Genomic DNA, 19,034 nt, shown 5'->3' on the forward strand with positions numbered 1-19,034 from the left:
GGGGTCATTATGGGGTATTGTGTGTAGACTTTTGGGAAAAAAAATGAATTTCATCCATTTTGGAAAAAGGTTGTAACAAAAAATGGGGAAAAAGTGTAGCGCTGTGAATACTTTCTGGACGCACGGTATCTTCTTTTTTTGTGTGTTACATTGGGTGCCACTTGTGTTTTCCAAAACTTTTTGGTGGACATTAATGAGGGGACCCTGTGTGACTTTGAGCCACTGGCCTTCAGCCTAGGCAAACCTGCACTTTAATCCGCCCAGATTCTCCTTACTAATTGGGTTTAATCATTCCTACACTTTATTCACAGGTGTGATGCACCTTTTGGTAAGTATTTTAACAAACTCTGAGATTTGTGAGGAATTCACTGGAATATATTTGCAGTTTCACACACACTACACAGTGGGTAAAAGTGCTCCATCTGACACAGTCGATGCAGACAACATCCACCCATGTGTTCCACCGCGCACAAACTCACCCACATAACTGAGCGTGTGCTCTTGTACTTACAAATAAATAAATTTGCAACATTTAGTTGGTCTAACAGATGGTATTCAAGCCAACTGATCAATAACTATGCTGTTCTGTCAGTGGAAGCACACAGAACATTTTATGCACATGAGAATGGCTCAAGTTGCACAAGCCTGTGTGCGTGTCTGTTTTGATGTCGGGTCTCTTTTCTGTTTCGATGCAGCCGCTCGCCACCACAAAAGTAACTTCCTGAAACAAGCGTTTTTTTTTTAAAGAATATTCATCATTGTGGTGATTAACATGCAAACACGGCTCACCACATCATGTATTCATTCACCATATGCAATATGGTGAGGGATCAAGAGAGATCCCTGGTGAACATTCCATCTCATGGATTGATACTAATGTTTTGATGTGTTGCACCCACAGACCACTAAACCCTTAAATATAACAGACATTGTCTATTTTTGGCAGCCCAAATGTAGCCCTTTGAAAAAACAATTCAGAAAAGGCCATTTTATGTAAATCCATTCTACTTCAACATAACTTATTTAAACTGAAGTTAATTCAAGTCACTGCCATTTTTGGGTGATGTAACTGTAATGTAGACAGTCATACACTAACTTTTTTCACAAATTGTGATGTTGGTGTAACTTAGGTGATGCTGCACCTGTGAAGGCTACAATCATGGTTTCCTCAGGAGGACAACTACACGGTGTCATTTGGCAACTATGTGGTCACAGGTCATGGTTAATATGAACCCTTGCCATCTTCTTCCAGTCTGACTTGTGCCCTAGTTGTCTTAGACACATTCCAAAGATGGCCAAGAGATTGCAGCAATGTAACATCTTATTTCTGAGCAAAATTAAGGAAATGAAGAGGTTGAGATGCATATGAGAGTTCGTAAATCTGAGCTTCCAGGTTCAATTGGATCATGGTCGTATTACAGAGACTACAAAAGTATAAAATCAAATTTCAGGAGCGTACAGAAAAATAACCCACCTGCGCCTGCACTGCTAGGTGGAAGGCTCCCTTTTTGAAGGGCAGGAGGTCACCTTTCTGGTTCCGTGTACCCTCTGGAAACACCCAGAGCCGAATCTGTGGGGAACCAATGTTAAGTGTTAAATGGAGGAACCACATTTTTAACCATCTGAAATGAATGATTACCTAAAACAGGGGTCATTAACCCCAATCCTAGAGATGGCCTCAATCACCCTGTTCTACTCGTATTCAGAGGGCAACAAGTTACACCAGTGTACACTGGCTGTGACGCTCTAAAGCAGCCACTGGCAGGAGACTACCCCAATGCCTTGACATTCAGTCTATAAATGTCACATTTCTTGTGGGTGGACCTCTGGAAAGGAAGAGAGAGGGAAAAAAAAAACAAAAACTGTTTGCAGTAACACAGGCAGTTTATAGTACCTGGTCATCCAACATAGTTTTTGCAGCATCAGCCATGACACTCTTGGCATCGCTTGTCTTCTTGCGATTGATAAAGACAATGCCACCCAGCCAGCAAATGAGACCGACTGTACCGGCATAGACCAGCTCCTTTTTGGCAATCATAGTGCAACGGTCTGGTAAGATCTCCATCATGCCTAAGAAAGAGAAAGGGCCTTTACAGTCATTGTGCATAAAAACAAAATCTGTCCTCTACATTTAACCTGTCTTAATAACATCAACAAGTCCAACCCAGCCACAAAACGGGTTATAGTGGTGCTTCAATAATACTATGACTCTGTGAAACATGCAAATGCACTGACACAGAAAAACCATATTCAGTCTGTAATAAGATGCAGTGAAATACAAAATGAACAATTTAAAAATATATATACTTTTTAAAAAATATTTTTAAATTCTGGTATGTTTTACAATCACGAACTTAAAAAAATACTTTAATGTAATTGTTAAATTACAAATGTATTTTACAATTGCAGTCTTCAAAATTTTTCTAAATGTCATTCTTCTTAAGCCATTTCTTATGTTACACTACCTTTTTATGTTTACTTTTTTATGCTTCCAATTTCCTGTCAGTTTTACCCTCAACCCCCAACAGTTATACTATTCTTCCCATTTCTACTGAAAGTTTGGCTAAGATAATTAATGACAAGGTAACAATTTACTTAAATATATTTAAATGTTTATTCACTTGTACTATTAACTGTACCTCTAATTCTTTGCTAAACATACAACAAAAGATTAGTTTTTATTTCACAGCATGTGTGGCTCATGACAAATAGTGCCAGACAAATCATAAATATAATTAGAAAAACTATTTTATCAACCTATTCTTTATTTCATAAATGAATCACAGCAAATATTACACCACACAAAAAGAAAATGCAAGTATACATTTTCTACTCTCAAACAATCTGAGTTTCTGAAATAATTCATGAATTTGTCCACAGAAACACATTAATGGCCAACACTAAAAAAGTAGGAGCAAGTTTATTGTTTATTGTGAACAGAATCCCCATTAGTCGTCACCATAGTGAAGACTATTCTTCCTGGGATCCACATAACACAGACAAGACGACACAAAATTTGTACAATTCAATCAGAGCAATAAGAAAACAAGTTTCGGTGTATATCATTACATGTCCCAAAAAACGAGAGAAAAGAAATAAATACAATCTCAAATACAAATAGCCCCTCATTCAAGAGGTGTATAACCCCAGAGAGATCTGGTTTGACATCAAGGTATAAAAACAGAGGTACACAAAAATATATATTAACACCAAAATATGTATTTATACAAAAATATATAATTATGGCCGAGGAAGATCTGCATAAAGAAAAACTAGATCTCATATGAAAATAAGTATCCTTGCCAGCTGGACTAAGCATAATTTCTTTACGTATGACTACTTCTTTAAGTTTCTTTTTGAAACTGGACTTGGACTTATTCAAGTTCTTGTCATATTAAATACACTGGAAATCTTATCACTTATCTATGAAAGGTTTTCCCCGAGGCCTATCTGGTGTGATCTAGTTGCATGCAGCACAAAATGGCATTGAAAGAATTATTCACATCTCACACCTAGTGTGTGAGACCTGCAAGGACACACCAATGGATGGCGTTAGGAAGAGGAGACGGATGTTCAAGATTTACTGCTACACTGAGTGTGGATTAACCAACACTGGAGACATATTCAACAAAAAAGTCTGCAAGCTTGAGCATCTTATCACTTTCTATTTCCGCATTCACCGATTGGCGCAGTAGCACTTGGTGCACAAGACAGAACAGTAGGGGCAAAAGCAGTCAACATTCACAAAACTAAAGGCTAAAAAACAGTAGAACAGCAGATGTACTTATACTAGCCTGAGAAACGAAGCAAAGACCAAACCTAAAACAGAAAGACCATGAGAAAACGAGGCATAACTCCTGGCATGAATGAGCCAAAGTCCTTTCCCATCTTGGAACATCAGCTCCAGCATGAGTGATTATAAATGCAGGGTGTAGCAGTTGGCATGGTAACTAGTACGCCAATTGAGGCTCATGTTGAATTTTCGCTGCGCTAATTAGATGCTAAGTTCTCCCCCTGCTGTTACAATTCTGGCTTCAATGCTGCCCATATCGCTCAAGTGCACTAACACCAACACACACACGGTAAGAAAATACTTCTAAATTAGTGACCTCAACACAGATGCAGGACTGAAAACTGAGGAGACATCAGGAAAGAATGCAGGCAAATGTAAGATAAGATCAGGAAAACCAAAACTGGGACACCTTCCAAGAAGTGATGGTGCATGTCAAGGACTTCATACTGGCATATAATATTTCAACATTTTCAAAAACTACCAACCTTTCTCATAACAAAACTGTGATCCAGTAAGTTTATACAGCCATTATCTCACCCCAGCATAATGTATTTCCTACTGATCCACATACAGTAGTGTCTCAGAATCTTCTGTGCCAAAACAAAACTCTTCAATATTACTGAATCCTGACTGTCAGAAAGTCAGAAGTGTGGAATCTAGGACTGTGTCACATGAAAACATATAACGTATGACTATTGAAACACACCATCATTTCATATTACGCTGTCTTGATTGTTGAGTTGTAAGCTGCACTCTGCTACAATACGTTTTTGTCATTGTGACATCACTTTACGCTCTTCCACAAGGCACAGATGGCAGTAAGAAATGTGCATGAAGGCAACAAAATGAACAAGAAAGCATGAACAGGGTAACTGTGAACAGGTTGCCAAATGGGGGAGGAGGTGGTATCAGCTGCTGAGGACACCACTAGGAAACAGTTGCTTTGTAAAATGTCAGCTGCAGTAGAATGGCTCATTTGGGTAAATTAACCATAAATTAACCATAAAGAATAAGTAGCACATACAGTGAGGAAAATAAGTATTTGAACACCTTGCGATTTTGCAAGTTCTCCCACTTAGAAATCATGGTGCGATCTGAAATTTTCATCTTAGGTGCATGTCCACTGTGAGAGACATAATCCAAAATAAATAAATAAATAAATCTGGAAATCATAATGTATGATTTTTTAATAATTTGTTTGCATATTACTGCTGCAAATAAGTATTTGAACACCTGCCAATCAGCAGAAATTCTGGCCCTCAAAGACCTGTTAGTCCGCCTCTAACAAGTCCACCTCCACTCCACTTATTATTCCAAATTAGAAGCACCTATTTGAGGTACATCAGTAAAACTCCAACTACTAACATGGCTAAGACCAAAAAGTTGTCCAAAGACACCAGAGACAAAATTGTAGACCTCCACAAGGCTGGAAAGGGCTACAGGGCAATTGCCAAGCAGCTTGGTGAAAAAAGATCAAATGTTGGAGCAATTATTATAAAATGGAAGAAGCTAAACATGACTGTCAATCTCCCTCGGACTGGGGCTCCATGCAAGATCCCACCTCGTGGCGTATCAATGATCCTAAGAAAGGTGAGGAATCAGCCCAGAACTGCACGAGAGAAGCTGGTCAATGACCTGAAGAGAGCTGGCACCACTGTTTCCGAGGTTACTGTGGGTAATACACTAAGACGTCATGGGTTAAAATCATGCATGGCACGGAAGGTTCCCCTGCTTAAATCAGCACACGTCCAGGCCCGTCTTAAGTTTGCCCATGACCATTTGGATGATCCAGAGGAGTCATGGAAGAAAGTTATGTGGTCAGATGAGACCAAAATAGAACTTTTTGGTCTTAATTCCACTCGTCGTGTTTGAAGGAAGAAGAATGCTGAGTACCATCCCAAAAACACCGCCCCTACTGTGAAGCATGGGAGTGGAAGCATCATGCTTTGGGGGTGTTTTTCTGCACATGGGACAGGACGACTGCACTGTATTAATTAGAGGATGACAGGGGCCATGTATTGCGAGATTTTGGGGAACAACCTCCTTCCCTCAGTTAGAGCACTGAAGATGGGTCGTGGATGGGTCTTCCAACATGAAAATAACCCGAAGCACACAGCCAGGATAACCAAGGAGTGGCTCCGTAAGAAGCATATCAAGGTTCTGGAGTGGCCTAGCCAGTCTCTAGACCTAAACCCAATAGAAAATCTTTGGCGGGAGCTCAAAGTCCGTGTTTCTCAGTGACAGCCCAGTAACCTTGTTGATCTAGACAAGATCTGTGTGGAGGAATGGGCCAAAATCCCTGCTGCAGTGTGTGCAAACCTGGTGAGAAACTACAGGAAATGTTTGACCTCTGTAATTGCAAACAAAGGCTACTGTACCAAATATTAACATTGATTTTCACAGGTGTTGAAATACGTATTTGCAGTATAATAATAATAATAATAATAATAATAAAAAAATATATATATATATATATCAATTGTGATTTCCTGATTTTTTTAGATTATGTCTCTCACAGTGGACATGCACCTATGATGAAACTTTCAGACCCCTCCATGATTTCCAAGTGGGAGGACTTGCAAAAACACAGGGTGTTCGAATACTTATTTTCCTCACTGTAATGCATTATTATTTAATTTATAGACAGAGTATGAAGTACACTCCTCCAAAGTATGTACAAAGAACCTCAGGGTTTCATTGTCCATCATGATGTTTTACTACATCATGATTTATAAATGAAGCAAGCATCAGCCAACCCTATTCAACAGGCTGCATTTCCGAAATACTTGATATTATGCAGACACAATATTTGATGTCAAACCAAATAATGCAGTGATGTGCTAAAGTCATACTCACACATAAAGGCACTATTATACCCACCCAAAACATCCAGAGAGCTCTGGTGGTTGGAGATGATGACATAGGGTCCCTCTGTCTGCAGATGCTCCCAACCGCTCACTTCGAATCGAAGCCCCAAGAAATATTTGACATGACGAACCATGAAACGGACAATCCTAAAAAGAAAGGGTTAAAAAATGCTCATTAAAACATTGAATCATTGCTCATAGGTACTTTTTTGAACTATTAGAAGAGTCCTCGGTGCAGATACGGAAAAACCTTACGATTCCAAACCAAGGCTCAACAAACCTCACAATAATGCATATTTAAACCTGTATGTCTAAGATTTTGCCTCAGTAGACCTGATACTGACCAATCTAGTCAAGATTTCATAATTTCCAAGCAAAAACCAGCACCTTCATTTACATTCTGCCTTCCACAAGTTGAGAAATCTGATGAGACCTGTGGCTTTCTCATCCACAATCCAATTTTATAATCAGGTGTATTTTTTGGGGGAGGGGGGGTATCAGATATGAATCACTTCATTTCCTTCTCGATCATCACTCATTCGGAGCTACCTTCCTTTTGACTCTAAAGCCACAGGAAACATCAGTAAACAAAATTAACTTGTACAGAACTGAATTCCTGGGCAGCACGGGGGCTTAGTGGTTAGTACTGTTGCCTCACAGTGAGAAGGTCACCTATTTTACTCTTCCTTTTTAGATATACCTTTGTATACTGGCATAGTTCCACTTTAGAACTGGAATATAATATATAAGATATACCTTACTGAATTTTCATGGGTTCAATTCCCACCTCTGGCCTTTCTGTGTGGAGTTTGCATGTTCTCCCTGTGTTTGCGTGGATTTCCTCCGGGTGCTCTGGTTTCCTCCCACATCCAAAGACATCCGGGTCAGGTGGATTGGAATCTTTAAATTGTCCGTGGGTGTGCGAGTGGGTGTGACTGTGTTTGTGGCCCTGTGAGACTGGCGTCCTGTCCTGGGTGTACCCCGCCTCACGCTATATGACTGCTGGGATAGGCTCCAGCCCCCCGCAAGCACACCATTCCACAGAACTCATACATGCTAAAGTGGTGAGTGATCTGTTCATGGTTATGCATGCAGACTCCACTTCAGTGCTACCATTAGATTGGAGTACTGCATTTGATTAAGGTGTATGTGTGTAGGAGCTGCCTAATGACCTGGTCACACAGCATACAACGATTCCTGAATGAAGGGAAAAAAGTAAAAAAGTCACAAATTGTTGAGAAAACATGGACGAACAAGCTTCATCACAGATTAGCCTGTGAATCAAGAGCGCAAAAGGAACAAAAGAGGAACAAAATTAAACCGAAGCCAATCTTGATCTTGACGCTTTAAATGAAACGTGTCTGGAGTCACTGCTGGAGCAGTGTGCATCTCTGAGTTCCAGGACTCGGCGCTGGGACGGGGCTCATACTGCCTGAGTCCAGGAGAAGCTGCAAACAGAAGAGTGTGATCTGACCCACTGTGGAGATCTGTGCGCACATCAGTGGATCCACCTGCTCTAGTTCCTCATCCAGAACAAAAGAGGGATCATCTACTTCATCATCAGAATCCTCAGTCTGGTTCAGACTCTGATGACACGCTACGCTCTCTGTCTTGCTCAAAAAAACAAACACAAAAACAAACAAAAAAACAAAACAAACAAAAAAAAAATCCTCAACATTCATTCAAAACGCCTCATGTTTACATAAAAAATACCACCACACTAACCACACACGCTAAATATGCCACTAAAATTATACACACTGTAAACACGCCAAATATTTCTCAAATCTCTCAAATACCAAAACTCTAATCGCTGTCTGTACATCCGAAATGCATACGTACTCAGCGTTTTCGCGTGTCCTTGTGTTCATAGATTTGCTTGCAGCTGCGTATGTTTGCTTTTAATGTATGTGTCCTGTCATGCTGCAGCACTCCTGGCTTAATTTTTTTTTTTTTTTGCACTGTAGAAATGCGCTCTGTTCTCAAAATGGTAAAGCAAACGGCACTCAGGTTTGAAGATGTACAGCGGGACACACAGCTTACCTGTTAGGGCTGGGAACACCAGATTGCAAAGTTCAGAGTCTTTCTGTGCCACTCCCCCAAAAAGTAGAAAATATTGGCATTTAAACTCACAAGGAAGGTCTCCCTGCCTTTTTTTCAAAACCCTGGTGTTTCTGATCACACACGCGCGCACACATGCGCTTCACCTGCTCTCCAGCTGATTCACTCTGGATGAAGCCCCACACACCAGCTCTGCCATGGAGAAGCTGCATTTTTCTTCCACAAAAGCGCTCACAAACCGGCTTCTGTACTGTGTGAAAACATTCAGCTGGTCGAACAAAGTCAAACTAAATGCTAACATTACAAAAATTAAGCAAACGATAAGAAACCGCTAAGAACTACAGCAAAACAAAATACGGATGAATTGTGGTTTTGGGCGGCATTCGTTCAAATTTTTCAACAGTTTAAAAATCCCGATGAAGCGCCAGCTGCAGGAACGAAGCTACGCGAAGGTTAAATGATGCCAACGAAAGTCAACAATAGTCCAGATTTCTTGTTTCGTTGCCCTTCATTAAGTGCCGTGTGACCGGGCCTTAAGCCCCGCCTGTTGCTGAACTCGTGACATCAAGCAGATGACATGACAGAAGTGTGACAGGAAAACGTGCCACAGCATATTGTAAACTGTTTCACAACATGCTGCATTTTGTATGTCTTTCTATCACTCAGGTAAAAATGTGTGCTCCTTTAAAGCATTGATGCAACTGTTGCCAACCTTAAGTAAGAATGGGCTAAGTTGAGATCTAAACAATAGAAAATTATATTCCCCAAAGTACCTTCCACTGAGAGACAGAATTACTACACAAAGGACAAGCTTTCTATTCTAGTAATTTGACTCATCATCATGTAGCAATCCCTAATGCAATCAGCCCACGTCTGGTCCCCATGAAAAGAAGTTTGCACAGTTTGCTCGGTACAAACAGCATGACAATTAACCTTTACACTGAAACAGTCTTCAGGTTATCTTTCAACACGGTGTTACAGTGACTGATAACACTCAGCCAAGTGCAAAAAGCATGGGTTATGCAATCACTCAGCTGTGGTTGCAGCAATATTAAGATTGAAGGAGAATTAAAGCCTCAATGAGGATTGTTTTTACAGCTCAAAAAACTCATTTTTGTCTCCGGATTATTTCATTATCAGTCTCAGAATAAATGACATTCACACTTCCTCTTCTGCTATTGGCATCTGATTAGGTTTCACAGAATCGGGCTGTGCAGAGACACAAAAGGTTCCCCTGGGACATTATCCCAAAAATATTAAAGCAGCAAGCTAAGCCATAAGGTCAGACAGAAGGCTGTTCATGACAGGATTGAGGCCACAGGATCAGAACAGCAGAAAAAAATGGTGAATTCGTTTAGAAAAAGCACTTCAAGTAGGTAGGCTTTAAAGATCAGTCACACAACTGCAGGCCTGGTGATATTTTAACATAAGCAAGCAGACAGAAAGACAGTGAGAGTGCTAGAAGCGGATCCAGAGTATGGAATCTGAGCTCAAGCAATTCAAAGAGAAAACTAAACCTCTGTTCTGTCTTGTCACGGGATCCTGTCTAATTTAGACCCGTGCATGCGGGTGGTTAAACCAGCACTGCTGAAACCCCGCTGGTTTTGTTTGGCTTTCTGTCATTACTACCATTATTATTTATTGGCACCAAAAGCGATTCAGCAGACCGGTGGCGGCTCCTGAAAAATTTCTCTGGAGGGGCAATTTCTCTGATAATGATTAAGGCAGCCCATTCAGCTGATTAACTCATACAGCAATACTTCCAGTAGATGGCAGCATACAACAGGAGACCCCAAACTTCCCTTTCCTGGGCCACAATAACCACCTCTGACTGGTGGGGATCCCGAGGCATTCCCAGGCCAGGGTGGAGATATAATGTCTCCATCTAGTCCCCAGGACTATGTGTGCCTGTAACACCTTCCTAGGGCGGTGCCTTACCAGATATCAGAACCACCTCAGCTGGCTCCTTTCAATGTGAAGGTGCAGCGGCTCTACTCTGAGCTCCTCAGTCTATCTCTAAGGGAGACACCAGTCACCTTCCAAAGGAAGCCCATTTTGGCCATTTGTACCATTTGTACCAACCTCATGACCACAGGTGAGAGTAGAAACAAAGATTGACTGGTAGATCAAGAGTCTCGTCTTTTGGCTCAACTCCCTTTTCATCACAACAGAACAGTAGAGAGAATGCAATATCGCCCCTGCTGTGCTGATTCGCCGGCCAATCTCACGCTCCATTGTCCCTTCACTCATGAACAAGATCCCAAGGTACTTGAACTCGTTCACTTCTGGCAAGACCTCATTCCTTAGCTGTGCTGATCGTGATGACAACATGCATGCATCAAAGTTATGCATGTCGTCATGACGATCCCGTTCTCAGGTGGATGCCGTGCTTTGTTCCACTGTCTGCCACGTGCTCTGCACTGGACGCTGTGCATATAAAATAATTATTTCGTAACAAATTAATAATTTTCTCTGCAAGTTGTCTGTTGAAAATGGCTCTAATCGCTTCCTGAATCACAGAGGATCGCTCCAGCAGAGCCGTTCGCGTGTGCTGAATGAGCTGGAGAAAGCATTTGGAGTCATCTAAAAAAGTAATTATTTGTAACTGCTGGTGAGAACCCTGGTGTATATCGTAGGCACATGATGACAAAGGTGTCCCATTCCATCTCATAATGTTTAGTGGCAGCGACCGAGAAACCATTTGACCCATCTACACGTGCATGCACAGCATACATATTTTAATGAGTGCTGTCAGGTGACTGAAAAAAAAAAAATCTAATTCTAATATCTCAGAGGGTCACCCCTTTGAGTCTGGACTGCTTGAGGGATCAGAGGGAGTTTTTCTTTACCACTGTTGCCTGTGTGCTTGCTCTAGGGCAGAGGTCTCAAACTCATGCCAGAAAGAGAGGGTACAGGCTTTCTTTGGAACCACCCACTCCACCAGGTGATTTTACTGATTAACATCACTTTGAGCAGGCGGAATCAGTTAATCAGTGAAATCACCTGATGGAGTAAGTGGTTGCAAAGAAAACCTGCACCCTCTCTGCCCTTTCTGGCATGAGTTTGAGACCTCTGCTCTAGGGGTTGGTAAGGTTAGACCTTACTTGTGTGAAGCGCCTTGAGGCAACTTTGTTGTGATTTGGTGCTATATAAATAAAATAAATTGAATTGAAAATCTAATTAAATACAAGGTCCTTGATTAAATGAATCACATTTAATTGCATGTATAATTTTTTTCAAAAATAACATCCCTCAGATCTATGTGTGGGATTGGGGGATTTAATAATCTGCAGTAAAATTAGAGGATCTGGGTTATTTCTGTTACATATGTCAAGGACGTGTTAATATAATGGTGCCATCACTAAAAACAACAAAAAAATTAAATCACTGAAGTGTCTATTTAAATCTTTCATTTATGTTAAATAAATAGTGCACAGTGATCTCTACAGTGGCAAATTACAGATTGAAAATTCTTAAGAATGAACCATCAATGCACCAAAACAATGATAAATATTTGTTTTTGTTATTTTTTTATGTTGACTCATGCTGACATGATAGAAAATTCTGATACAACCACATAAGTCAAATTGTTAATTGCATCTAAAGAGCAAATAAAATGCTGCTGCAACACAGCAAACTACAGTGCTCTCCAAAAGTACTGGAACATTTGGTATTTCACACATTTTAATTTGTTTATGCTGTTTCAAATACAAAAAAAAAGAATAAAAAATTCTAAAATTATCTTCCTTAAACTCAAACTCAAAGCAAATCTCTAAAACTTGACATAAATTAATTAAAAATATAAAAGCCAAGATGATGGGTTAAATAAGTAATGGAACACTTTGGTATAATACATGTAAATAATCAGTTTTATTGCCAGTTTTCTTCAAACAAGTCAGGGGACAGACACACGAACATTTCCAAGTTGTTGGCTAGGTCTTGGACTTTATTTACATCAATTGTGAAGAAATACAAACAGTATGGCACTCTATATCTGTGTGGAGTAGAGAGTTCTCAAAAACTGAGTGATAAGTGATGATTTACTGTAAATTCAAAGGGTGCCAATAATTGTGTCCAGCAAACATTTTTTTTCAGGATTTGTTGTTTCATTTTATGAAAGCATTTTGTTTTATTCTTGTTGCCAAGTAAGTGGTCATTTTTAAAAAATATTTTGATTAAACAAAATTGCTTTATTTTCATTCATTTCTGACCATATATTAAAATGTGTACATAAAATATAGGGGTACCAACTTTTTTGTCCACGTGTATTAGTTTGAGTCATCCTGCCAACAAACAGACAAAAGATGAAATATAAGAACATTAAATGGTAATCGGAGATTTGCGAACATCACTTGACAACAGCTGTAAATTCAACCACTTGCCTTCTTTCCACAGACAGCAAAACAATAAGATCTTGTGAGTAGAGAGTGCTGCATGTCATCCTGTCAAAAAGCTTTTGCAATTTAAGATACAGAATTCTTTTTGCTGCCTTGGCCAAAAGCAACACTGATGTGCAACGCTGCTGTCAAGTACATCAGTGTTGAGTAATCTGTGATATTCAAGTCTTGTGTGACAGTTAATTACAGAGTAGACGGCCTTTGATTACTTAGAACACTGTCAGCGGCTGCTCGTATGGAAATGCATCTGCAACAACTATTCATTCCACATGTAAAACCACACACTGATTCAGTCACTTTGTTTCAGTCAACAGGTCTAGATAACCTTTGAGCTGACAGATCGCTACACTGGGGCAACGTGACACCGCCACTGTGGCTAACATGACTACAAAACTGTTACTCTGAGTGCACTGAGGCAGCCGGTGTCCACGTGTGACTGACGGAGCTGCTATCAGCAGATCAAGGCAAAGGGAGGAAGGGAAGCTGCACTTTGCATACTCAATGGACCTCATAACTATGCAGTAACCCAACTCTAATCGGGAGGAACAAGGCATCTGGCATCTGCCTCTAAAAGGTAATTACCAGAATGTCGATGTTTGTGTACAGTAATCCATCCTGACACCTCTATTCCACAGGACGCTGTTCTATTACGGTTGCACACTGTCGAAAAAGGTGCAAAAACAGCATTAAACAGCTTAGTCCAGCTTGTCTCTATAAGCTAACAGTGCAGACCTGGCAACTCGCCAGAAAATGAAAGCAAGGAGCTGCGCCCTCAGCCAGAACCGCAAACAAACGCCCAAATATTCAGAAAACCATACACCCTTCAGCCTTCGGCCTCAAGGTGTATGGTTTTCTTCAGGGTGTAAAAAGCCATATTCACTGGTAAAACAACTTGATAATGATTTTATCATATACCTATAAATGGTAAATGTTGTATGGTTTTCTGAAGGGTGTAAAAAGCCATATTCATTGGTGAACAACTTGATAACGATTTTATCATATACAGTGGTCCCTCGTTTATTGCGGGAGTTACATTCTAAAAATAACCCACGACAGGCGAAATCCGCAAAGTAGTCAGCGTTATTTTTTTACAATTATTACGAGGTCTATTAGAAAAGTATCCGACCTTATTATTTTTTTTAAAAAACCATATGGATTTGAATCACGTGTGATTGCGTCAGACAAGCTTGAACCCTCGTGCGCATGCGTGAGTTTTTTCATGCCTGTCGGTTGCGTCATTCGCCTGTGAGCAGGCTTTGAGTGAGGTGTGGTCCACCCTCTCGGCGGATTTTTACTGCGAATAAATGTCTGAACGATTTGGAGCTTTGCTGCATCAATTTCTTTTCCAGAATCTGTGAGAGACCTCCAGGTGGACACCGTTCGAAAAATGAATCTGGCTTTCAGGGACGATTTTATGGGGATTATAGATTAAGGAGTGTTACTGCCGCTTTAAGGACTGCCCACAACTCCTGAGAGCGCGGCACGCTCCCAGCCCCCATCGACAGGCTCACACCCCGCTGAAACAACCAGATCATTTCCAACGTGAAGGCTTTGTTGATCCAGGACCTCGTCTGACTTTCACAAAAAGGCAGAAGATGTGGACATCAGTTCTTTTTCGGCACATTCCACTGTTACAGGAGTTTTTTTTCATGGAAAGAAAAGCAGAGGGACGCGCCACAGAGCCGTTCATTACGCGGGACAAAACCACCTCGGTGTTGGTCTCACAGGACGGCTTTCAGGTGGATTTCAGATGGATTCCGGTTGCTTTCCAGTTGTGTGAATTTCCGATTGTGATTGTGCATGAGCTGGAAATGCCAAAACATGTCCTGTGAGGCTTCATCACGGCGTTTCTTTGCGCTGAGCAGCTGCACCGCGACGCGCGGAACTCCTCCGCACGTCTGTCTTAATGTGCAGATAAAGTGCTGATGTCCACGTCTTTTCACAATTCCTGTGCTAGTCAGATGACATACCAGATCAAGACAGCGTCCAGTTTAAAAATGAACGACACATTTCACTGTTACAGGAGTTTTGTCATGGAAAGAGAAGCGGCTCCACCACGCGTCGCGGCGGAGCTGCATAGCACAAAGAAAGGCCGTGATGAAGCTTACAGGACATGTTGGGACATGTCCAGCTCATGCACAATCACAATCGGATATTCACACGACTGAAAGCCATATTAATTTTTCGAACAGTGTCCACCTGGAGGTCTCTCACACGTGATTCAAATCCATATAAGGTCGGATACTTTTCTAATAGACCTCGTATAGATGTTTTAAGGCTGTAAAACCCCTCACTACATACTTTATACACGTTTCTCAAACAGGCATTAACATTTTCTCACTTTTCTCTCCTGTGTAAACACTCAAAGTTCAAACCTTAGTAGAAAAAAAAAATAGAACATTTTCCTATAAATAATTATGATGACTTTTAGAACTAACGAATTTAATTTTAACAATCAACCTACAAGGATGGACACGTAAAAAATGATTAGTAGTGACTCACCAGTATTTTACAGTTCCTCTGACCGCGCCTCCTCGTCGTGGCACCGCTCCGCTGTCCGGATTGGCTGATTACTCAGGTGGTATGAAAAATATTACCCGTCCGCGAAAAGGGTGTATTGCTATTTATTCTTTAGTGTTTTATCCAATCATATTGGCGTATCATTTATAGGTATATGATAACATGATATACAATACTGACCATCAGAAAAAAGCCATCTGAATACCTGAAGCTGTTTTTGAAGTTCTGTTGAATTTTTTAAAACATTTTTTCTGACTATTATAAGTTATGCAAGCGTTAATAAATTTGTCCCTGTCCCCTAATATTATGTTGCGTCCAAGTGCTCAACCAGGAAGTAAGTTCTTCAACAAACATTGTTTTACACACGTGACTAGTTTCACAAAATCTCTATGCTTTTGCCTTTTTGATTCTGGAAGAACCTGTTTAAAATCCATGGATTTCTTTTTATTTGTTTTTCCTCTCTATGCCTTGCATCAAATCAGCAAACTGAAATGCTCAAATTTCTACTCATGTGTGTGAAAATCATCTGAATGGAGTGTCAGAGAAGATGGATCTGCTTCAGACAGACAGATAAAGAAGCAGTAAAAATCAGGCCACAGAGAGATCAAACACTGCCCTCAAAAAGTTTATTTCAATAAAACTTTAACTAAGAAATATATACCTCTTGAATTTGGATAACCAGAAAATTATCCAAATGACGGCAAATTCAAGTTAAGTTTCTTTAAACGAATACATTTCTTCAGTTAGTCATTTCTGTACAAAACTGGATGGTTTAGATTAGAAGAATAAAAGATTAGTTTAGTAGAAAGTAACCAAGGTTTTACCTGATGAAGACGTGATGTTTGGTTGTAGACTGTATAAACACTGGACAAAGCTGGCATGATGTCACTCATAGGGTTTCTCTAGAGACCTGGAACAGCCGATATGAAGCCCATGTTTGGGCGTCGCCATGTTGACAGTAGGGATGGGGCCGATCCGATCCAAAATCGGCGTGTCTCAATGAGACGTGGAGTAATGAGATACGCATTTGGTCAGGAAATCCCTTCCACAGTTTGCTGCCAGCTAGCAGGCACGCATTAAGCAGCACTGACTGCGGATGACCAACTTTTCATCACAACATGTCCACTGTATTTTACAATAGAAACACCACAAAACAAAACAGCAAAGTGCAATGTTTGCAAAGCCGTTGTACAGAGGTGGAAGCTCCGCTGTGACATACAATACAGGGAACACTAGTCTGCTTCCTGTTGGCATGTAAATTAATTTTAAACAGAAGAAAACGTGCGAGAGACAGTGACTTGACACACCGAAAAACATCAGAAAAGCAAAAATAATGGCAATACCACGATGTTAGTGAAAGACTCATATCAGCCAACCAATATGTCAGTTGGGCTCTAGGCCGGACCTATAGCAAGTGCATTTTTTAGCAAGGAAGTGGCTATTCATAGGCAGCCATATTAATAACCCAAAATTCTATGTGTACATAGTGCAGCTGTGCTGTGGTTAAGGTTCGGGGTTATTGGTATGATTATGATAGGGTTAGGATTCCTGGTTGTGGTTAATGTATTTTAGGAATCTGTGTATCAATAGCAAATACATGTACAAGTACACAGCCTCATGATCACGTGACCCAAATTCTCGAGGTCGGCGAAATGTCACTTCAGCGAAGTGGCCAAACCGAAGGCGAGAATTCATACTTCCGTCGCCGGCCGCTCAGTGAAAACTCGCTCAGGCTGTATGCTGTTCTACTGAAATCAACTGGCTTGCTTTTGTCTCCAACTTGCTTCTAACAGCCAGCTGATAGTCCTCACTGCCCGGAGCGGTGAGATTTATACCCCAAGCTGACATGAAATGAACCACTGTACATTAAATTGACTTTATTGACGAGTCTGACCCCTTTGAAAAGTGACCAAACTACATGTATTTGTTTTGGGTTCGCCGATGTTTTCACCAACAAAACCCGCCCCTCGAGGTTAAATGCCCGGATGACTGACCTCGAGAATTGACCAATGAGGGAGATCGGAGATGCTATGTACTGTACGAAGACGGCTACGTATGGATAGTTACTGCCTTTTAGCAAAATCTCCATCAGTTATAGAACTAAATGCTGAGAAAACACTAAAAACAAATAAATACATTAAAACCAACAAACAAACAAAACAAAGATGGCAGCCAAAAAAATAAAAAATAAATAAAAATAAAATACTACTGGAAATGCACGGATGGGTTTTCTTTGTCTTATTTGGTATGATAGTTTTTGTCTTTTCTGTTTGTTTGTTTTACTTTATTTATTTACTTTTGGGGCACCACAATATAGAAGCAAGTCTTATCCTCGAAATGTTACATAGACTTGTGTGAATATGTTTTGTCTTCCCACATTTCACGCACATGTTGAACTCCCAAATAAATAAATAAAATTAGGGGGGAAAAGGAGAAGTGAAGTAAAATCATCGTGACTCGGTTTTCTGTGTTGGAAACATGTTAGCATGTCGTCTGCTGCTAACATGTTTCTTATGCCTGTTATCAACAGGGCCAATTTTCATGTATTCATTAAAAAAAAAAAAAAAAAAGATACAAAATCCCGTTTTTCGTAATTAGCAGACAACATGCTCACTTTCGTTACACCACCAGTTGTTGGCTGAAACTAATGTTACAACGTTATGATACATTAGCAGCGTTGTTATGAGAATATTATGCTAGCCGAGCTAACGCTCGCTAGCTGTCATGTGTGAACGCAAACAAAAACTCACCTCATGTTTTCAATATCCCTGCCGCCGCTTTTCACTATACAAAGCGGAATCGTAACCAGGGCCAACACCATCATCCAGGCCACGTAAAAGCACTTTTTGAAATAGAAGACAAACGTGCTGCTGGTCCACATCAGGAGCGGGATGAGGAGCAGCGGTGTGACCCAGAGGACATCCATGGCGAGCAGCGATCCACACGGAAAGTCACGGCTGGGACGACAAAACACACATTACACCAAGTCTTCCCGTGGACACACACGAACACAGGCGACAACGACGCTCATCTGTTGCTAAACGGCCCCGTGACGTGGACTCAAATCGTCACTGTTGTGAGGATGTTTTTGTGTCTCCTCCCCCCAACATCTGTTAACTCGATCCTGTCAATAGACGGCGCCCGGATTAAACCGAATAAATGTTGTCAGCGTGATATCTTCAGTCACTTGATTCTGTTAAGAATCCACGATGTGTGGTTTCACACCATAATCTGAACCTTGTCTGCACGATTATCCTTAAATCGAGCCGGTTAGACATCAGATTACACCACGTGTACAATTGGATTAGTGATAATCCAGTCATTGGCTATAATCCGATGCACATAATGGAGAACTCTATACAACATGATTTATTTTATGATCAATTAATCCTGATC

General features: G+C 40.7%; 1 protein-coding gene across 1 annotated transcript in view; it reads right to left on the bottom strand.

The window, feature by feature from the left end:
- agpat2 (1-acylglycerol-3-phosphate O-acyltransferase 2 (lysophosphatidic acid acyltransferase, beta)) overlaps window positions 1-18,700 on the bottom strand; it is a 31,761-nt gene extending 13,061 nt beyond the window's left edge. Inside the window, exons 1-4 of the mRNA XM_034192768.1 lie at window positions 18,389-18,700; window positions 6,674-6,807; window positions 1,895-2,070; window positions 1,475-1,570 (exon numbers count right to left, since the gene is read on the bottom strand). Of these exons, the coding sequence (XP_034048659.1) occupies window positions 1,475-1,570; window positions 1,895-2,070; window positions 6,674-6,807; window positions 18,389-18,564 (582 nt within the window). The 5' untranslated portion in view covers window positions 18,565-18,700. The remainder of the gene's footprint in view (window positions 1-1,474; window positions 1,571-1,894; window positions 2,071-6,673; window positions 6,808-18,388) is intronic.
- Window positions 18,701-19,034: the final 334 nt, after the last annotated feature.

The sequence above is a fragment of the Thalassophryne amazonica genome, chromosome 17 (assembly GCF_902500255.1).
Source record: "Thalassophryne amazonica chromosome 17, fThaAma1.1, whole genome shotgun sequence".
Lineage (NCBI taxonomy): Eukaryota > Metazoa > Chordata > Actinopteri > Batrachoidiformes > Batrachoididae > Thalassophryne > Thalassophryne amazonica.